We start from the raw sequence: 23,215 nt of genomic DNA, 5'->3' as shown, positions 1-23,215 counted from the left end.
CTTTACGATGTTTACTGCGTCTTTTGATAATTTTTGTTATACCCTTCGTAAATAAAATGCGCCATTTGGTTTGAACTTTAAAATGGTTGCACGTGTAATATTATACATTTAAAAAACGAAATGGAAAGTTTAACATATTATATGGCTTTGAAATGGTAAATGCATGAATGTACTATATAAACATCGACATGTTAACGTTAGAGAACGTCTACCTTTTTTGAAAATATGTAGTTTAAAAAGCTACAATGATGAGATTCATTTTATAATTAAAGGGCCATCATAAACAAAAAAGTAATGAATTTGGGGAAAAGGGAAGTTGAACAGGAATTTCCTTTCCTCGGCACAAGTACTTTCAATTTAACATGTTTGATAGTCTCGTTTTATTTACCATCGGGATCGAAGTATGATTATATAAAACGCACTAGAGACACCGGCGTCTTCTATCGATGGAGCGCTTATTTTTAGAAGAAAGGTAGGTGTATCATTTTATGATTATTTGAATGGCAAAATTCTGTCTGGCCATACTGCCAATTTTAGCAAAACAAAAAGAAAAGTCAGTCGTATAGATAACTTTTTTTTTTTTACCAAAGTTTAAAATTTTGTTTTACTGTATTATTTCCTCTAGACATTTTTCGAGTTAAATGCTACTTGTTTCCTCCATATAGACTATAATCATAGATAGACTATAACCATGATAACTGTATAATACATATCCTTGTTTACATCCAAGTTTTGGACGATATATTAGGCCATGTATAATGTCAGTGGAAAAATAGACTGAGTATCATGATTCTAACTTCGCTAATCCTATAAAATCAACTTGTTGGTCATTGGACGATTGTGGTGACTAAACCGCTCCTTCAGTCTACACTTCGTCTTGTTGATTTGGACTGTTTTTCGGTTTTTTTATTAAGCATATTAAGTCAGACGTTAGTTTATAAAAACATTGTAAGAAGTAGCTGGGTTGTTTTGTATAAAGACATCTGGCACTCTTCTCTAAGTGGCATGACATCATGTTTGATTAACATACAATATATTTATAGTGTCCACAAATCAAAATCGGATCTGGTGGCCTATTTTCTTTATATTTTTGTTAAGTTAGTTTGATCAGTTCTTGAAGTGATGTGCTTTGTATATAACAATTCCATGCACTGATAATTAGAGATTACTGTAGAACAGTTTGCACTCCATTCACTTTGAAGTTTGATCTGGTATTATTAAATCCCAGTAACATATTACATCACATTCTAATTTTAATCTAGAAAATTCTCTTCTCATAAAAAGGTAAAATTTAAATTTATATTTTTATAATCACTATCAACGGTGCTGACAAATGTATTTTTGGACTATTGGACCTCCTACATTTTCAGTTTCAGTCACTACCGTGTCATTTAATACAGTACATTCTGTGTATATACACAGTGACAGGGGGTGATACTAAAACAAGTCCCACGGAGAAAACAAGTCCCACGTAAGTCCCACGTAAGTCCCACGGCAAATGCGGCTATATATCGATATAACTATGATTGATTATGATTAAATGTGATAAAATAATCATAATTAACACAACAAAATATTTCTATAAGTTTTCATTACGGATTTATCGACGAAAAATCAAAGCTGTTGGTAAAGATAGATAACTCGTACGTAGAATTCATACGGCAGCAGAAGAAATCTGTATACCCGCTGTTTATTGATGGATAATTCAAAATTTCTTTAACAAAATAAAATCTAATAGCAATAAAAAATGACTTTATATTCATTAAATAACGCAAACTAAGTAAAAGTTGGGTAAGTAGACAACTCCTACGCAGAATGCATTCGCAGCCGAGAAAAGAGCACACCTGCCGCTTACCCATGTTACCCGATGGGCGGTCTTAATGTTTTACTTTTATTTTCTAACTTAAAAAATGATCATATTAAAATTGATAAAAAAAAAAAACACATTTATTGATTAACACTCACTAAATTAGTAAAAATCATGAAAGTAAAAAAAAAAATTACGCAGAATCCATAATCTAAACAACTAATTGCTAATTTTTTTTTTTTACTTATTATTTTTTTTTTTTTGTATGTTACTCTTTTATTTCATTGTACTAAAAAATGCATAGATAAAATTATTAATTCCTTTACGCAAATTTAAAAAAAAAACCGCGAATGACTTAAAAATAAAGGGAAAACTCTAACACAGAATTCTTACGACTGTGAATTTAATATGCACGCCTGCCATTTATAGTTATGTCATTTTATTTGTAAATTATTTCAGATGGCTGTAAAGTTAACATTTTGCCTTATGATTATGTTCAGAAGAGAAGTTTACTTATTGCTGTGATTAATTTATTATATTACATGAAGTTGGGTGATACGAGTTTTATATAGTCCGTATATCACTCCTTATAAGTTTGACCCAATTCTGTTCTCTCTAAGAACTGTCATGTTGTAAATTTTGAATTTACTGGGTAGGTTTAAATACAAAATTTACACATGTTGGAAATTTTTTATTTACACCCACCCAGTTAATTCAAAATTAACAACATGACAGAACCATGCGTTCATTCAGAGTATTTTTTGGGGGGTAGGGGGGTATTCAGGTTTGTCAGGGAGGGGGTCGGGGCATATTTTTGGTCATTTTACGATGAAAATTTACGATTTTTTTCCAGGGGGGGGGGGGGGATTCCACCCCATCCTCCGAATCCCATCTAGATTAGTTCATGAAAAGTCTGTTAGTGGTGAAAATCTTCCTAAAAGTCAAAGAAAAAATCTTGCATCTACTCAAAAAAAAAAAAAAAAAAAATGATGACTGAAATAAATATTTGATGGAAGTTCATGAGTTATACTAGCTGCAGGTCTGTAGCTCCCGGTCTGAAAAAATTTGGATGGACGACCTGGGAGCTACAGTGCCTCACATAGTAAAAAACTGCAATTTACGGCGCACAAAAAATTGCGCTAGTTTTGGACTAATTAATCTCATTTCAAAACATATTCTGTACAAATATTTGATTCCAAAAAATTCCTCGGACAATTTACTACAGATATCGTCACTTAACTTGCCTCTGATATTCTTTTAAACACGATCACCAGCCTTGTAAAGTGAAGTGATGCAGTTTGTTTACATGTAAAAATGGCGATTCTCGATCTCGACGTGAATTAATATACTTTATTTTCCGAGGTCGGTTAGCATGTTTCAAAGAAAGTCGTAAGCAAGTAAAGTAACAATATCAGTAGTAAATTGTCTGAAGAATTTAATGGTACTTATTGTTTTCACATAATTTGTGTGAAAATAAGGTTAATCAGTCCAAAACTAGCGCAATTTTTTGTGCGCCGTAAATTGCAGTTTTTTACTATGGGAGGCACTGTAGCTCCCAGGTCGTCCATCCGAATTTTTTCAGACCGGGAGCTACAGACCTGCAGCTAGAGTTATACTAACATATACATGTATTGTTATTAAATTGTTATTGTCAGCAAGAACATTCTAGACTACGGCAGCTTACCGTTCACGAGACTGTTCCACGATCTTTGGGTCTAAAGACCAACTCTGTTTTAAATGGGGTTTTTTTTCTACATAATGAATGAAAAATCGTGTTTCAAAACTAGAAACCAGCAGAGAACGTCATATTTTTCGAAACCCTTATGATAAAAGAGAAGGCTTTGAAAACATGTATAAATATATAGTTGTTTGCTTGTCAATTTTCAGCAAGGAATCAAGCTGTTTTCTCGAGATTACCATTATATTCCCCCTATTTATTCGGAAACCTATCGAATTATTCATAATAACAGGCACGTACAGTGGCGTAGCTACCATGTATGCTTATATGCCTGAGCATGCACATCATTTGGGAAAAAAGGAAGAATCTCAGTAAAAAAAAAAGAAAGAAAGAAAAAAAAATTAAACAAAGAATTCAAGTATTAAGGTCCATACTTAGTTATTCCATCGACAAATTTATCAATGCTAAACATAAAAGTACCAAATATAGACAAGCAACGTGGTCTTACAGTACTATATTAAAGAAACAGAACACAATGCATGTACATAATAAAGCAAAGATTTATTTTCATTTGAACTTAGTTTTACATATCATTTTAAATTTCCCCCATAGAATATCACAGCTTTTTGAGATTTTCATTACCATAAACTAGGCGAAAATGAAGCTTTGATTGAGTCTAAAACAAACGTCAAAAGTTTTTTCTTCTTTTAGCATTTAATAAGTTTTGTAATTTTATTTTATGCCTAAACTATAACCAAAACAATTTCAACTGCCTAAAAATATGTTTAAATAGTGAGCATTCCTTTCAATTTCTGCGATGACTTTTTTAGTGTTAAAAATCGTCAGAATCCATGAGCTTCCGGGGCCTTCGTCCTGGACCCACTGGGGGCCTCATGGCGGCCCCCAGACCCCCTGCCATTTTAAGAATGCACTTCGTTTCTGGTCTAGCTACGCCACTGACGTAGCATCGTTTTGGAAAGTGGGGGGGGGGGGCAGACTCATCCAAAAAATCTTGATAAGCAAAACAAAAAGGGGGGGAAGTTTCCAAAAATCTTTAAAATCCTAATCCTTGGGGGGGGGGGGGGGGGATGGCGTAGTATAAAATAAAACTTCAATTTCATTCCTCATTTCCTTATTTTCATATCATTTCTTTATATACTCCCAAAAAAAGTGGGGGGGGCAACTCCATGATAATTCAATTTTTTATATATATATTTAAAAAAATTTGTTGCTGCAGCCCCCCCCCCCCCCCCCGATGCTACGTACCTGAATAACTGCTAGAATCACACAAGCGTATATGTATACAAGTATGTATATTTATAAACATGCATTTCTTTCTCTCTTTCTTTGTTTACCTCCTTCTTTCACTTCATCTCTTTCTCCGTCTTCTCCATCCATCTCTCTCTTTCTTTCTCTCTTCATGAACGGAAAAACCATACAAACATCGAGAGAGAGAAAAAAAATATAGTACATGTATTTTTTCAATACAATTAAAATACATGTATGGAGAAAACTATCAAGCAAACGGGATTGAATGTGTATGAAAATAAATAAATAGCTATAGGACATGCACAAAAAATCTGTGCCAATATATCAATCATTTTCAAACTGATAGACATATTTTAATATTTTTGTAGCGAGGCGGTAAGAGTTCCACTGCAACATTCACATTCTAAATGTTCGAAAAGCAAAATGTCATTCCGACAATTTTAATGAATCACACTGAACAGAATGAATCGAGGGTCGAGAAATGTTTTACATTTGATAAAAACAGGGACGTATATACTAAGTATATACGTCCCTGATAAAAAGAAAGTCAAGAATAATGCATGGCTGCATTACCAAATATTATTGATTTTTTAATGTATATACATATATTTATTGACATGTGCATGTTTTTCATACGACAAACAATCATTCACTTCACTTTCCCTCAAACGGTTACACGCAGAGTTTTGTATAAAAAAAAAGAAGAAAAAAAAAGAAGCGGGACCATTGTCACAATCTGAACACGAACACGTTGATTAATGTATTTTTTTTATCTCTATAAATCATGTACTAATTACAAAATAACTTGCACATTATTTCCTTTACTACTTTACTATGATATTTGGGGCTAGTGGATGGGGGGGGGGGGGGGCTACATGTCCAAAGATGATTGGTGATCGTTGGCTCTACCTATACCCGTGTATATATACACGTGTTAGTTTCTTGTATATTCTGTGTGAATTGAACGGTTTTTTTGTCGCTTAAGAAACAATAGACCTTTACCTACCTGTATATTGGTAGACGACCGTGAAGCACACGTGTACACAACTCCCACCCCATCTCTCTCTCTCTCTCTCTCTCTCTCTCTCTCTCTCTCTCTCTCTCTCTCTCTCTCTCTCTCTCTCTCTCTCTCTCTCTCTCTCTCTCTCTCTCTCTCTCTCTCTCTCTCTCTCTCTCAATCAAATGTTTTAGGTGACTAGGAAAAATAACAGTTATGAACGAGTAGATCTACGAAACACAAAAAAGTTATGGTTCAAAATACTATGCAGTCCACTTTTATTATTCCCGTTGATAGAGCAAGGTCGCTACATGCAACAGAATTATCAGAGTTTCTGACACCCAATTAAAACTTATATGTAATCTATATGAATTTGAAGACGAATAACACTCAATCCTTATACATGCTTATATATCTCATGTACACTTACACTGAACACTTAATCAAAAAATATTATAAGCCATCAGTGTTTTAAGTAGTCAAACTTAAGTATAATTTCTATAGCACATTCATAACCATAAACATTTAAACATGTGTGTTACTATCTTTGAGAAGCTTATAAAATACAGAAAAACAAAATTGTTTTTGTAAAGGAAAGTATAATTAGTTTTATATGGAGAAAGAATATACGTTTAAAGCAAAGTGCACGCACATTTTCGTATATACACAATCAGTTCTGTACAATGTTAGTAACTGTTTACATCTTGAAAAACTTGGAGAAGATGTAAGAATTTTTCTTTGGCTTTGTAGATGATTTTCTATCACATACTTTTCATGAGCTGAATCTAGATGGGATTCGGGGGTGGGGGAGGGGGAGTTGGAGTTCCGCCCCCCGTGGAACAAATCAAATTTCTTAAATTTCCTCGATCCCCTCCCTTAACAAACCTGAATATACCCCTCAAAAATATTCTGGATGAACGGATGGTTTTTATTACGTTTTAATGTTAATAATAATCATGTATATACGAGGGTTATTAGAAAAGTTCGCGGACAAGTTGACTTGTGAGCGGACTATTTACATGATACTAGCGAAACTTTTCAGATTTAACTTTTATTTTCTAAGAAATATGAAACGATTTGTTTGTTTTAAATGCACCATAAAAAATATACAGCTTAATTATTTGCTGAATATGCTTCACGGAGCATGTCATTTTTTTTTTTATTTTGTACGCATTTTTCCTTATTAAGAAAATGTACCGTTGAAGTGCATAAAAATAAACGATATTTCATATGACATCACAATAACTTATGAGGGTCATTTTATGAAAGTTTTAAGTTGAAGAATTTCTGACCGTTTTATCGCCGAACTTGGACGAACAACGCTTGAAAAATGAGTCAACAACTTTGACATCTGTTATATTTATGGACATCTTGGAGCACCGGGCCGTCATTTAACTTTGTATGCACGCAGGAAAATACCCGATGGAGACCATGGGTTCTTATATGAATGCTTTTTTTTTTTTATAGGAAAAACGTTTACAACTTGAATCACAGAGGTTTAAAAATGGAAAAACTGTTTTTTAGCCCTTGCAGCAGCACCCCCCCCCCCTTACAGACGGGATCTTGCACTTATAGATTTCGCTTATTTACCTCATCTAAAGTCGAAACTGCGTAGACAGAAATTTTTGGACCTAAATGATCTACGATATGCCACAAAAGGCATTATACAAAAGCTTGACAAATAATGACCAGTATGAACGTGAATTTTTTAAATCGGTTAAATGTCTTAAAAAGTGTGTGGAACTGAAAGGTGTTTACTTTGAAAAAATCTAGAGTAACATGTTTGACTTTCAGTTGTTTGACGTCACCTGACTTCGTGGAATTATGAAATATTGCTCCGTAAATCTAATTCACGCAAAGTAAAAATCGCTGTATCTTTTGGAAAAAAAAAATTAAATTCATATGATTTTTTGCATACTTATTTTCAAATGGTAGTCATTTAATAAAACGTATGCCATCTAATACAAAGTTCACAGTAATTTTGCCGTAAATCACTGTTCGCGAAGTTTTCTAACAATCCTCGTACGTACAGTTGATTAAAAAAAAAAACTAAGGTAATGAAAAAATCATATCCATTAATATAGGTAGGTATTCGACAAGGGTAATTTAAGCGTACACATGTACATTCCTTCAGGCTTGTGTGTTTCGTATAGACTAGTTCTTAAATCTTTCACTGTATTATAATTTATCATAAAAGCCTCAGTGACAGGCATAATAATTTTTTTATTAATATGATCATTTTTAAGTTAGAAAATATAAAACATTAAAATAACCCATCAGGTAAGCGGCAGGAGTGCTCTTTTCTCGGCTGGCGAATGCATTCTGCGTATGAGTTGTCTACTTACTTGATTTTTACTTAGTTTGTGTTAATTATTGAATATAAAGTCAACTTTTTACTGCTATTAGATTTTATTTTGTTGGAGAAAATTAAAATTATCTATCAATTAAACGGCGGGCATATAGATTTCTTCTGCTACCGTATGAATTCTACGTACGAGTTATCTACCTTTACCAACAGCTTTGATTTTTCGTCGATAAATCCGTTATAAAAGCTTATAAAAATATTTTGTTGTGTGAATTAATATTATTTTATCACATTTAATCATAATCAATCATAATTATATCGATATATAGCCGCATTTGCCGTGGGACTTACGTGGGACTTACGTGGGACTTGTTTTCCCCGTGGGACTTGTTTTAGTATCAGCGGTGACAGGGGGGAAAACAATCAACTTATGTTATGTCTAGTAGCTGTTCAAGAGTTATTAGTTCAAGACCGGTGTTTTTCTATTTAAATTACAGGTAAAAATATTTTTGCAACTTGAGACTTTAAATATTTGATTATTAGTAAGCTTTCCAGTGTGAATGGATCATGTAATGTAACAGTCTGAAACATATAATTTTAAATGACCCTTTATCAGGAACTCATACACTGATTTTAGTGTATGTGTACTATCATAATAAGTTCTTTTCTTCATATTTTGATCAAATTTAAGCTGAAATTCAATGTATCAGTTTTTTTTTTACTTTATAAAGAAATGGGAAATACTGATGTCTCAATAGCTGTTCTTTAGTACACTTTACAGGTCTGCATGGGTAATGGTGTCTTAAATACATAATTGTTGGTGGTCAGAGTCTAGACATCACAATGAAAAGAATTGTTGTTTGATATTAATTGAGATCACATGAATATATATTTAAAGTATGAACTATTTTGTTAGAATTATTGGCTTTTCTTTTTATTGATGTTTTAAATTAAATGTGCCTGTAATATTATTTTAATACAAAAAATGAGGTGTATTGGGTCAGTCATCCATGTAAGTTAATGCATTGCCAAGATGTTTATAATTTTATTGGAGAGATGTGATTTATCAAAGAAATAAATCGGGCCATTTACGGGGGTAGCATATTTAAGACAGGCATTCACTTTGTTTATGTGTGGGTGTACTGATAACGCCCTCAAAAGAAAAGCCTTGGTCTTATTTAGTCGATGTTCCATTGGTGATGATGTCAACAATAACTCTTATTAGGGTTAGTTTTACGCCCTGACTCAGTCATTCAAAGAGAAAACATGGTGGTGAGTGTTAAAATGCATACCTAAGGTAGTTTTTCTTGCTTGTAGAGTATGTAATTTAATCTTAATAAGCGTGCAGTACAAGTATTTATACAGAGTTTCATTGTTTGTTTATTTTATCATATCTCAAATGTTGCATTATTTATTTGCACTGAAATTTTTAGAGGATTTTGAAAAATAAATCCCGTAGGAGGGATTTGGGAAGGGCTCTTTGTTTGTAAGACGGAAATTGATTTCACAGTGCTATAACCCAGGACAATACATTACCTGAGGATGTACAGGTCCAAAGCTTGGAGTCACAGTTATGTTTACCTAATGAAAATTTATTGATTGTAGATCTGACATGTTGAATGTCTTGTGCTATTGAAACTTACTTTATCTAAAATATGAAATTTTACATTGTCTGAAGAACTTAACAAAGAGTTGGAATACAAGTAAGTGTTGCAATTTGGTATATATTAAGGTTCATGCATACCATTCACAGTGTGTATATTTAATATACTCTTATTTCTCTTATGTATGCAGTTTATCCTAATGGGGGGGGGGGGGTGGTACTTGCAAAATAATGAAATTAAAGAATATATGTAATGAACTTCATTTTTATTAGCAATATTGAATACATGAAGTTGTACACAAAGCAACAAATCATTTTCATCAAGCTCTTCCTTATCATAAATATCTGCAATGTATGATCATGCTGTATCATTATTCCAGTACTATGCACTCAAGGTTTCACAGTTCACTGTATATCTGATTCTAGTATTGGGGAGTCATTTTTCAGACAAGAGTATATATATACATGAATTCTCTGACAATGGATACCTGGATGTTAATTCACACAGTTGTCCACTTCTATGTTCAGTGAAATGCACATAACTACATGTACATGCAGCTTAATGTGTACATTAATTTGCAAATTAGGACTGGTTGGTAGTAGGTTTCCACATTCGGATGAATTTTTTATACTCGTATTATCAACTTTAGTAACACTCTTCATTCCGAAAAGTTATTGTTTTCAGTTTTGATGAATTTTACATCTTTCAGTTTGATTATATAAAATAAAATGCTGGTTGAATTTCAGAATTTGGAATTGCTATAAGATTTGTCATGTAGGCCTGCATGGAACAGAGCTAAGCAAACTTGTGTCTGATGTTTCCTAGAAAAAACATGATGGGAAATTAAAAACCTAAGTTTTGCTTTACAACATCAACTTTGTGAAATTAGATCATTCATTTATTATATGAATTATATACATCAGATATCCATCAGTCTGTTTTAATTATAATTTTTTTTTACATAGTTTCTTTTTGCATAAAATTGATATTCTTTTTGTCAATTGATTTTTGATAAAATGTGTATCGATATAGGTGTTGATAAAAAAAACCTATCGTTGAATCTTTTGACTTGAATCTCCAACAATGCAGCAGGCTTTACTTGGCAAAGATTTTATTTTTAGCAGAAAACATCAGTTGGGAATCAGATTAAAATAATGTCCTTAGATCCGCTCACATTGAGTATGCACTCATTTTCCCATAATTTCATGGTGATTTTTGTTGACAAATCTACAGGAACCTGGATTTAATTTTTTGATACCAGAAGGCACCCATGCTGTCCTTTCACTTCTTGTCCTTTATTAATAGCCACATCTTTGGCAGAAATATTCTGTGAACTTGACTGTCCAGCTGCAGTTTACTTTGATTTTAATCAGCTTGCATTAGTGACAATCTCTATTATTATTGTTTTAGCTGCAGGTCTGTAGCTCCAGGTCTGAAAAAAATTTGATTGGATGACCTACAGTGCCACCCATTGAAAAAATTGTTTATTTATTGCGCACAAAAAGGTGTGCTAGTTTTGGACTGATTTACCTCCTGGCTCCAAGGTCGTCCATCCAAATTTTTTTCAGACTGGGAGCAACAGACCTGCAGCTATTATTGTTTAAAAAATAAGTATGAAAAAAAAATGTACATGTACGGAAATAGAGTCAGAGTGAGGTCAGCCATTAGAACTTAAGGAAAAACAACTAAATATCTGTAGATGTTTGTTAGTATAACAGAAAACAGGAAGCCATTTATTTGATTGATTATGTATATGTATATCATTCATTGTTGAATCATGAATCGCTTTTCTATCTGTTGTCTTAAAGATATGTGATCATTAATGAGTCTTCAGATTTCTCAATTTATAGCTAAAATGGACGCATTCCTTACATTGCAAAATTTACATTGAGGGGAGGGTAGACACTAGTATTGAACTATTCATGATTTTATGCATGATTGTCAACACATACGTCCTTATATCAGTACATGGATAGCTTCAATAGAGTGAGAAATACATACTTACAATATAAATCAATTCATTGGAGAGTTTAGGATGGTATTGTCTAAAAGTAGGCACCAAATCAGTGTAGGAAAAAAGAAGTTGGAAATTAATAGGTCATCAAAGGTTAATAGTCATGTAAGCCTAAGTTTTTTCCAAGACCCATGAGTATTGATTCCTGTGAATTTGACCGATTCAGCACTTGTCTCTCTCTCTCTCTCTCTATCGCAGCAGTCCTTTATTTAGATCTACGGCCCTTGAACTCTGATCTAAACTTACTGGCCGTAGTGTAATTGTTGTTGACAAATGATGTCCCTGTGTGAGATTTATTGCCCTGCTGTACAGACAGATACACAGAGAAGATTGCCTAATTAAAGACTGTCTGTTACTGCCTCCCGAGACAGGGGGGCCTGAGATCATTCACACTGCTAGTGTGGAGCTGACAGACAGATTGGGAAAGAGATGATTAGGGGTAATAAAACTATAGGGATTTATCATTGAAGTGTGATCAATTGTGATGTACAGTGTGGTGGATTTTTTTCTTCTTTCTTCTAAGATATATAATAATGTTCCTGTATAGAGAGAGTATTAAAACTTGCGACAGAAGGAATTGACATGTTAAAATGGAATATGTGACTTAATTTCATGAATGAGGTGGGATAAAATCTTGATCATAATGTAAAAAACCCAGTTTATTTGGGATTTTTTATTAGTTCTTCATCTTTTATCACATTAAGTGCTTTCCATTCAAATTGTTTTGCTGATCACAACACTGTCAAGACAAAATGCATTTTATAATACATAATGCTAAGTGTTCATAAAGTGATTGAAGGAGATGTACATAGGAGAGTTTGATGGACTTTGTACGCTGGTACTTATCATCCTATTGATACAAGTGCATTGTTGTGCCTGGTACTGGCCAGCTCAAGTGATACACAACTGATCATTGTAGGTCAAATATTGAATGCAGTCACTGATATACAGCTGGTCTTAATCAACTAACTCATGTTAATGTGGGGTTTTCAGCTTACAGTACACATTAATGCACATGGAATCATGCATACAGAGTATCTCTTTCAGATTTATAAAGTCAAGAATTAAAAGAATGTAACACATTTCTAGAATTGCAACATGGATGATAGCTAGTTAAAGGTTAAAGATGTGATAAAATCATTTTAGATTTACATATAGAGTATCTGATGATAGATTGTGTTCATGGCAGGTCTAAAATGCTACACTAAAAATCTTTACACTCCTGCATAATCTACTGCTTATCATAAAAAAAATGTGTAACAGATGTTTATGTAAATGGTTAATTGTACATGTATAGTATATTTATATATGTGGTATTGTACACAATGTGTTTGAGACTTCAGATGATACAAATGTATACGCCTATCTGGGTTTTTATCTTCAGGCAGTCTTATTACCTGTTTGCATCAACTTAAGCTGTTGCACTCAAGTACTGCAGCATTCTTTTTTCTTAGAACCACTATAAATCTTTGATGCATTGAAGGAACTGCCATTAAGTAGTGAGCAATTTTTGTGGAGAAGTAATGCAGGGCATATAGGAGGCTTTTAGAGAATATATTTCTCAAACACACTTGCTTCCCCACTGATAATGTTCTTCTGCTCCTATATTCAAAGGACTTCATTTTTTGGTGTTTCAATAGCTCAAGGAGCCCTGTGTCTTGATATGACCTAGATGACTTTGAAAGATGTCAGATAAATTGTTGAGAGGTCCTAGTTAGTGCTGAATTTTATATGTGTAATACAAGTAGACTGACTATTTTTTTTTCCATTTTTTAGATGAAATGCAGAGAATGTTATTTCAACAGAAGAAGTTTTAACAAAAATGAAGTTGCTGAGTTTTCCTTGACAGCCACCTGTATGGATGTGTATAATGCAGAAGTCTGATCAATGACAACAGACTACGGCAGTCTGTGTCATTGATGGAGACAGGTATTGACTGAAAAGTTAACCGAACGAGTGAGTGATTACTGGGTCTTTTGACTCGCACACAGAGAGAATGGGGGCCATCAATAGCTGCTGCATCCCCAAACATTTGGAGGTGGACCCAAGTACCCCAAAAGTGAAGGGGCATAAGCGAAACTTGAGTGCAGCTTTTAATATGTCTGCACTGCTTGGGGATGATTCTGCTCAAAATCTGTTGAATATAAATTATGCTACGGAGGAAGAGTTGATGACCTTGCCTGGGATCAACAGAACTACAGCAAAAGGGATTATCGAGTATCGCAGGAAAATTGGAGGATTTAAGAAAATTGAGGATGTGGCTTTAGTGTCTGGTGTCGGTGCAGTGAAGTTGAATTTGATTCGGGATGAGATCACGGTGTCGATTAAGCAGTCGGGTAGTTCTGGTCCCCCATCAGAGGAGATCTCGCCGACTGGAAGCCGGTCAGATGTGTCGTTTAAAAGCGAGACTTCAAGAAAATCAAATGGAAAAATCAATGTGAATACTGCTAATGTTTTCCAGCTAATGAAAGTCAAAGGAATTGGACAAGTTCTTGCTGAAAATATAGTAACATATCGGGACAAAAAAGGACGGTTTAAGGCAATTGACGATCTTATTAAAGTGAAAGGAATTGGTCCAAACTTACTTAGTGCAATAAGAAACCAGTTAGCTGTAGATGATAGTGAAAGCTCAAATAATACTCAACCAAATGGACATCTACCAGCATCTGCTGAAAATGATAGGATTAATACAGTTTCACCAAAACCCCCTAACACTGACCATAATAATCACAGTAATTGTAGGATATTATCAACGTCCACAGAAAATATGTTAGACATTCTACAACCTATTTTCAAATCGGGTGCAAGACCCAAAGTCACACCTTTTAATTTCAAGCACAAGAACCGTTCAGTGGTTAGACTTGCTTCGTGGAATGTGGAGAGATTCGATGGCGAGAAGGCAGACAATGTAGGGGTCAGGGAGGTCATTTGCATGACTATACTGGAGAATGGGTGAGTGTGTAATTAGTTCAGGTACTGCAACAGGGGGCTACTGTTGTGGTGAATTAATCATGTGTCTGGTTTCCTATGAATTGGCTGGTGTTCATTGTTTGTTCACTGTTTTCTCCGCTTGTTCCTGGTGTCTTATGATCTGGTAACGTCACTCCATTAACCCGATTCATTATGGGATATGAGTAAAAACTGTGACACACTGATCAGATAGATGGAGATTAAGGCAGATTTTTGTGTAATTAGCACTGATGCATCTTCAGCTAAACAGTTAGAAGCTATTAATTATCAAAATAACGACCCTGTGTGTATCTAAGAGTTGCTGCACTGACTTGTTTTAGTTTCTGTCTGCGATGTAATTTGAACCATGTCAATTAGTCATGATATTGTAGACCCCTGGCTCAGAGAGGAAATTATGTCTAATTAATATTGTTAACAGTGGCAAAGTAATATGCAAACCTCTGCAGACTCTCAGTATATCAATATTAGTAGCAGCTGACAGTGAAAACATTTTATTGTAACAGAATAGTATATATATCTCTATGCTTTGGATAATTCTGCCATTTGTACGGAGATGTACAGTAACCATTAACTACCTTGTATGTTTCTATTTAAACTTTGAAATTGTCAGATTTCGTTGGGGATCAGAATTTAAAATAAATATTATATTACATTGATGTCTCATTACAGTGAAATCTTATACCCTCAGCAATGTACGTTAAATAACTTTAAAGTACTAACTGGTAAATCCCGGAAATTGTTTGTTCATGTACATGTATCATAGTTTGGGCTTTGATGTTTATGAAATGTGTGGTAATCGTATAGTGTTTTGTAACTTAAATAAGAACTGACAAACACTTCTCTCATAATTGTGTAAATTTTGATCAGATTTTCCAGTTCCGTGTAATGTACCAATTGACTACCTTTCAGTAGTTCATGTACATGATGTAGGTGTGCCACCTATACAGTACAAGTAATATGTTAAAGATATTCATATCTTACCATCTATTAACAATAAATGTAAAATTCATCTTTATTCATCATTAAAACTTTTCTAGTTTGACAACATGTTTAAATACCTTTCAATATTCTCCTTTAGCTTTGGTGTTGTTGCATTCCAAGAGTTAGCAGATGAAAGTAGCCTTAACAAGGTATCTCTTGTTTTTAATCTCATATGACTATGCATTCATTATGCTTCATGTTATTTAGTGTATTTGACTTGTGCTAGTAATAATTTTAATCAAAATCAATGTTTCATACCATAGTACTTTTGATGCAATTAAAAAAGATATATGTTAGTACTATTTTTTTGAAAACTAATACAAAGAAACTTTAACTTTGATCATGTTGATCATTCAAATTTTATCATTACAGATTTGTGATGAATTGAACAATCCCACAGTCCCCCGCGTTAAGAGTTGGGCAGGAAAGCGAGGGGCGTGGAAATGTGTGGTGTCTAAGTCAACTGGGAGGATGTATAGAGTAGGCTTTTTATAATGATGCACTGTTAGTGGGTCCCTTCCTTCATAATAGGATGGTTATTAATTTTTGTTTAGGGAAGTCTTTGTTACTAAGAAAGAGTACATGTTTGGAAATTTGAAGTGACATTGAAAGGAAATTTTTTTATTGTCAGGAAGGAAATTGACAATTAAATACCGTACTTAAAACCTCTCAAGGACTGTTCAGATTATATGTATAGAGTGTCTGTAGAGTGTGAATGACACATGTATGACAGATCAGTGTACACACATTTGAAGCTTTATAAAATTGTCACAGTAATGTTTTATATGCTTTTAATTTACATGAACTGGTATTTATATGTTTTCTGATTTGTTGTTTAAGTACTTCTTCGTTAGGCGTTCAGAGAATTTTTTCCTCAAATAAATGGTAAATGTACTTGATTTATGTTTAGTTGTGATGAGATATAGAGACGTTGAAACTACATGTACATGTACAGACTAAGATCCCAAACTCCTAACTAGTTTAGCAACCATTGAAAATGGGAAGTAAAACTTATTGATAGTTTTGCTTCTTTGAATACAGCCAAATTTAGTAAAGCATAGTATGTCAATTAATGTATATGTCTACAGAATGAATCATGTTGATTAGTGATGCCGATAATACATGTGTGTTAACAGTTGATTTTGATTGCCTTCTCATTGTCTCTGTTTTCTGTTACAGAGTATGGAATACAATGGTTTTCTGTATGATACATCACAAGGGATTTCCCTGAAAAGTTCTGCTATTTTGGAGAAGCCAAACAAAGCCACCAAAGATTTTGTTCGTAGACCATTTGTAGGAATTTTCAAGGTAGCTGGACATGTATCTGCACTTCTTTATGTCCAGCTGGTGGAGAACTTGATGTGCACTTCTATGTATTGTATTGTGAATTTTAAATCAAAATCATTCAAAATCATTACAGAATTTAAAAAAAATAAAAATATCACAGGTTTTGACAGCATTTGTTTAATGGAGTCTTAACTACATGTAATTGTAAATAATGTCAAGCTTCACTGAAAAAATTAAACTGATTCAAAGTACCTTGCCATTTTTGCTGTAAGAACTCCTTCACCTACTTGATGTTTCTCTGTAGATGAAGAGGTTTGACTGCATTATAACCAGTGTCCACCTCAAGGCCACAGGGCTAAGCAATGAGGACCTGGATCAACTCCAGGCTGAGATAGACAAGGTGCCCAAGGTTGTGAAGGCTTTAGAGGACCATTACCCAGGTACAGCTGACAATCTAAAAATCTCTCACGGTTATAGAATTTTTTAATATATTTATTAAAAAAAAAATTTAAGTCATGCAGAGCTTACTGACATTTGCAAAATGCATTTAGGAATCCAATATTTATCAGAGGATATATAATGTATATTGGGTCAAGGTCATGCAGTCCAAAAAATTACAAGAATAGTGGTTTAATATTGGGGAAATATGTTAATAGACCATTGATTATGCTTTGATCCAGATAACTGTGCATTAGATGATGATATTTATTTTACCTAAGACTGAAGGTTCAAATCCCTTGGTTGTCACTTAATGTCATGTATTGTGTACTTGGACAAAGCACTTAATTTATATCCATTGTCCTAGTCCTCCCAGCTAAATGATGGGAAAGGTTTATACTAGGAGTTAATCTGCAATGGACTGCATTACCGTAGGTAGAATTATTCTACTAGAATACAGGAGGATTGTGTGACTCTCATTTGCATAGTGTAGAGATCATGGATGTAACTGCTGGTCCTTTGTTTGCACCCCATGGCTTGGAAAGGAAAAATTTGAGGAGTTCAAGAACTTACTGAATTCAGTTTGGAAACTGAGACCTACAAGCATCTTAATAAGGTTGAATATTGAGATGCGAAATCCTCAAAAAATTATTGTTGTTTGTTATGTATGGGTTTAAAAGTGTTATTGTATGTTTATATGTGGATGGAAATTTGAAAATGGAAATATATATTGCATGAAAAGAAAACATGAAGTTATAGTAGCTCTCACACATGTACAATGTTTACCAGTGTTTTGGAAAATGTACACACTCTTCATAGAAGAGGTGCATTTTTAAATTGGAGTTCAAGTTTACTTCACTTATTGCGCATTTTGTAATTGAATATCGACAGTGCAGTATATATTATCTGTTTTAATGGTCTAGGTAAGTCTTGTGTGTAGAGTGGCATTTAATTAAAGGTGTCCCAATTCAGTGTCAACATTATGTGGGTCTTGTTGTGAACTATTTGTGTGTTAAATACCTGTCTGTCACATGCCTCAGACTACTTTTCTACTGTAACAGTATTCCGTCATGCATGTACACGGACATTGTTTTGAGATTAAACTTAAGTCAGTCAATGGACTCGGCAGGCCACCAATATCAGGGTCAATAGTTTGGTGCATGCCCTATGTAAATAACTTGTCTTTATAATATTAAATGTTGGTTAATGTTCCTAAACGATAAAATAAATAGGATTAGGATAAAACTGTTTCCTTAATGATCTTATGATAAGGCCTATAAGTGTGTGTTTAGGGTAACACTAATGAAAAAATTAGGTTAGGTAGGTAGATATTTTTTTTTATTTTATCATATTTTTTTCTGCATGAATCCTAAGAATGTTTGTTTGTGTCATACTTAAAAACTGATTTTTTAATAGAACTAATATAAAATTCACAATCGGATAAAAACAGACATCTAAAAATGGTAGGATCGGGGCATTTTTGTAGGTTAGGTCGGGTTACCCTAAACACACAACTTTTTTTTTTAGGCCTAAAATGGTAACTGTTCTTGTGACCGTATGTTAAATGAATGATATTTTGTTGTACATGTACCCGTATATATTAATTATGAATGGGAATAAATAATAATTAATCATGCTTTACTAAGTCTACATGTATTGATCGATTTGATTATTTATTTATAGTCATGAGCTTAATGACTATATCAACATCCAACCAAAAGATAACAGTTCCTGTTCAGTAAATATGCAAGTATGGTGGAGTATACTAAATCATTTAGTACCTATAAATTAACATTTGAATTGCCATACTGTGATGTTTAATGCTTACCGGTAAAAAAATAGAACGCAGTATGAAGAGGACCTCAAATTAATTCAACTTGCTCATCAATTTCTGACCTTGACTTCTGTATGACATTGACTTTACCACTCCTTTCATTGTGTTTAGCTCAGTTTCAAAGAAATTGTTCAAGATTTTTTTTATCAACTTCATATTAGTGTTAAGAGTAATTCAGATTTGTCACAATTTTCTGACCTTGACCTTCTCTATGGCATTGACTTTTTTGTGGTCTGACATTGACAGTCTGATCTCATGTTTATGTATAGATTTATACATAAACACATATACATAGATTTATGGATTTCATGTATATATTCTGTTTTGATATTGTCAAAGGCAAGTTTTAGCAAGGTATACATGGACTGGTATTCTGCACTTTGCTATATATGTGTTTTTCTCTAATTGTTTCTAGGAGAGAAGGATATTATCTTACTGGGAGACTTTAATTTGGAACCCGACCAGGAAGGTGAGACAAAATTATATTCATCTGCTTTAGTGTAAATAACAGGTGCTAGCTGTCATTTGATCATTATATTACTGCTAGATCAGATAAAATGCTTAAGTTTTCTGATCATACTTCCTGCATATACTTTGCTTTCTTTACATTGTATTATCAGTAAGCATCATTCTTCATGGATATAGAAAAAAACATAGTTTCAATGATATATAAGTATGTGAATAATGGTTCTTTACTGAAGGCAGAAAAATTATCCACACTTTTCCTTTTATCAACATCTCATTTCATCGATGAGATTCTCAACAGTTTATGTAAAAATTGGCATCAGTGAATAAAGAGGAAATTACAGAACATGGAGTATGTCTTTATGATTTGGGCCAAATTATGTTTTACAAGTTTAATACTCCTTATTTTTTGTTTTACAGATTTCGACTGCCTGCGTAATAAAGGATTCTCCAATGCAATACCAACAGGAACATTTACAAATATCAGCAACAAGAATATGAAAGGTAGTAGGACATATGATCATATCTGGCTGACCAAGGAGACCAAGAATATTACCTCTGGTAATGATCCAATTTTACCTCATTTCAAAATATACTTTTTTAAATTTTCATGGGTTGAATCTAACATCAGTATACGATGGAAGTGTCTTTTGATGTAGCCATAATAATATGCATATAGTGAATTAAAATTAGAAAGAGTGAATTAAATATATTGTTTATTTTGGTATATAACCAAGATATTTGAGTAGTGTTTTAACACATGTTATGCACCTTGTATAATTATACTGTCTTGTTTGTTCTTATGTATTTCCATTGTTCAAAAGTATATTTGTTTCTGCAGGGAACTCTGGAGTGGTAAGGGAGGGATTGACCAATCCCCTGATCCCCAACGGCTGGAGCTGGGGTGGGGTGGTCAGTGACCACTGCCCTGTGTGGGTGGAGATCTATGTGGGCAAGGACCTGGACATTGCAGACTTAACCACTGGGGCAGAGGCAATTAAATTCACCCTTGGAACGGAAGGATGAACAACTAAATTTCATCTTCATTTTTTCTTCATATCCTCCATGGAATAACATTTCATCCATTTTTTTTTATCATATTGAAAAATCTTGCCATAACTTTATTTTTGGTTTCTGTGAACAGAATTATTATTAGTTTTCAAATTGGTTGTTCATCAATTTGGGTTTGATTACTAGTATCTAATTATGGTGAAAAGTAAAATATTTTAAATGGGCATTTGTTGATAACCTTGAAAAGGCACACAGGTAATTTAGCTGTAGAATTAGAAAATTAAGCATTATCGTTTCCTACAAGACAATTTCTAAGGCTGACTAAGTTTTGTTTTTTTAGTATGTCTTTGTTTTTGAACATTATTTGATTTTACCACCAAACATTTCAAAATACACTGTTGTATGTCTTTCCCTACAGACATATCCTGTAAATGTATTTTTATTGAGAATCTTTTTTTTATGTACTGCACTTTTATTATTGTTTTCAAGTCTTATATTAAAAGAAATTTTTCTTTAAGTAATCAATGAAATTGATATTAGTTTAATAAGCTATCATTGTATCTACCCATAAAACCAATGTGATACATGTATAATAGTTTGTAGAAAATTGTGTATGCTTAACATATACTTACATATATTCTTTCATCAACAAAATGCAATTTTTTTCTCTTTGTGATTTTTTAATTTATTGAATGAGATTTTAAAACAATGCAATTTTGCAATTAATATATCACACTTGTGTGCCAAAAATGATTTTAATGATAGCAAAATAGCCTTGTTGTTGTCATGATATCAACGATATCATTCACAAAATCATCAGGCTTTAGAATTTTATCTATTATAATCCAGTGGCTTAGATAATATCTGGGCCTTTCGTGTTATATTGAAAGAAAAACTCTTGTTAAAGACTAATGAATTGTATGCCAGTATCCAAATACATTTGAGTGTATAGACATGTAAATGTGTGTATTTATATAATGTTTAGTTATCTAAATAGGGTATTAAAAATAAGGGTTTAAAATATTTTCCATATTTACCTTATCACATTACAAATTATTAAAATATCATTTTAAAGCTTATATTGTAGCATGTAACATTTTATGACACAAAAGCATTACATGTAAATAAGTGTCAAATATTTCCTGACAATCTGTGTGACCAAATTCAGTCAGTTTAATTACATATTTATGTGAAAAATCATGACAATACAGCACAGGTACATACTTATTTCAATTATTTTTTATTTATTTTTTTTTTTCAATAATATTATTTGATCATAAGGTTTAATATTTTTAATATCTTTTCTTTGAGGGAAAGATATTTACCTTTCCTATTTATTACATTATTTGATTCATCCATTGTGATATTAACAATGCATTTTATGTCTCAGCAATATCTTCATATCCTTTCCCACCATATATCACTGATGGATGTTGAATGTATTGAATTTATTCAGATATGGTGTGATTTTTGTTAACATTTAATTGCTCAACAATATTTCATGTGCTCCAATTTTTATTGAACTTGAAAAATTTTCATTCATAAACTCTGTTTTTCGTTTGTCTTGTTTTTACATACACATGTACTGCAATCAAGTAAACTCATTTAATGATTAAAACATTAAAAGTAACTTAAAAGAAATATCAGATTTATGCTTAGTACTTTAATTTCTTAATTGTATGTCTTTTTGAATCATCAGTTAAATTCTAATTAAAATGAAATTCTTCAGTCTCCAGTATTTTGATATATTGAATGTTACTGTGAGGATCTCCTTGCGAAAACATCAAATATACACCAGTTATTATAAAGAGCTAAGCATGAATTGGAGTTTACAAATTTTAAAAATTCCTTAATAACCAATTAAATTTTCAATTTTTGGGGAAAAAAAAGGACATATTCTGTCGTGAAGAGAAAGAGAATTTTGTCCTAGATGGGTAATGAAGCATTATCTTATTGTATTGCATTGTATAACAAAGTTAATGCTTTTCATATTTTAAATAAACTCGGTAAAAAATGTTACTGCAATGTCATTAAAATGACAGTATATTCATGAAAATAGCATTTCTTTCTAATTGTCAAAATGTTTTTAATTGAAAATGAAATCTTTATGGAATTATTTTCGTTTTAATTCACAATATTTCCTTGGTTTTAATGCTATTGTTTTATTGATAGAAGCAATGGGACTGTAAAACAGAATTAACATAATCAGGCCAGTGGTGGAGAAAAGAATCATGTGATTATGTTCAATTATCATAGACAAATAAATATTAAACAATGAACCTCTCTTTTTTGTCTTTGTTTACCCTGGAAGACTGCATGGCTATACACTGCATGTATACGGAGTGATTCTTCTATGGGGAAGTCTCACTGTATAGCTACTCCTCCAGATGGAAGATTCAGTATTTAACCACTCTTCTTTGGATGTCTTACTATCTCATCTTTTGGGAAGTCTTGCTACAATGTACTAGTATTTAGCTTGACTGTATACAAAAAGCTGAAATTTCTCTTTTTAAAAAGATTCTCTCCCCTTCACATTTTTTAAATCAAGAGATCCT

General features: G+C 32.9%; 1 protein-coding gene and 1 long non-coding RNA gene across 6 annotated transcripts; one reads left to right on the top strand and one right to left on the bottom strand.

The window, feature by feature from the left end:
* Positions 1-346: 346 nt before the first annotated feature.
* On the top strand, positions 347-22,939 carry LOC105325466 (endonuclease/exonuclease/phosphatase family domain-containing protein 1). Of its 5 annotated transcripts, none has more exons than XM_011425039.4 (9): positions 347-472; positions 13,451-14,626; positions 15,723-15,774; positions 15,998-16,105; positions 16,805-16,933; positions 17,217-17,352; positions 19,600-19,653; positions 20,070-20,210; positions 20,491-22,939. In XM_011425039.4, exons 2-9 carry the CDS (start codon positions 13,671-13,673, stop codon positions 20,673-20,675), a joined length of 1,761 nt encoding a protein of 586 aa, XP_011423341.3. In that variant the 5' UTR covers positions 347-472; positions 13,451-13,670; the 3' UTR covers positions 20,676-22,939. The 5 variants fall into 5 exon arrangements, with proteins under 5 accessions (XP_011423341.3, XP_011423343.3, XP_034299388.2 ...); XM_011425041.4 differs by lacking the exon at positions 347-472 and adding an exon at positions 8,471-8,553; XM_034443497.2 differs by lacking the exon at positions 347-472 and adding an exon at positions 9,205-9,328.
* LOC136273627 (uncharacterized) lies at positions 10,013-11,255 on the bottom strand. The gene is made up of 3 exons (XR_010711802.1): positions 11,191-11,255; positions 10,835-11,092; positions 10,013-10,481 (listed from the first exon to the last, which is right to left on the bottom strand). It is a non-coding gene; the product is annotated as an uncharacterized lncRNA (long non-coding RNA).
* Positions 22,940-23,215: the final 276 nt, after the last annotated feature.

Source organism: Magallana gigas, chromosome 3, assembly GCF_963853765.1.
Source record: "Magallana gigas chromosome 3, xbMagGiga1.1, whole genome shotgun sequence".
NCBI lineage: Eukaryota > Metazoa > Mollusca > Bivalvia > Ostreida > Ostreidae > Magallana > Magallana gigas.
This window is presented reverse-complemented; position numbering and strand designations above follow the sequence as displayed.

Bases quoted from the DNA above. Each gene is read 5' to 3' on its own strand.
- LOC105325466 (XM_011425039.4), top strand. From the start codon at position 13,671: ATGGGGGCCATCAATAGCTGCTGCATCCCCAAACATTTGGAGGTGGAC. The intron at 15,775-15,997 runs GTATCTCTTGTT...TTATCATTACAG, and splicing joins ATGAAAGTAGCCTTAACAAG to ATTTGTGATGAATTGAACAA. The intron at 16,934-17,216 runs GTAGCTGGACAT...GTTTCTCTGTAG, and splicing joins CATTTGTAGGAATTTTCAAG to ATGAAGAGGTTTGACTGCAT.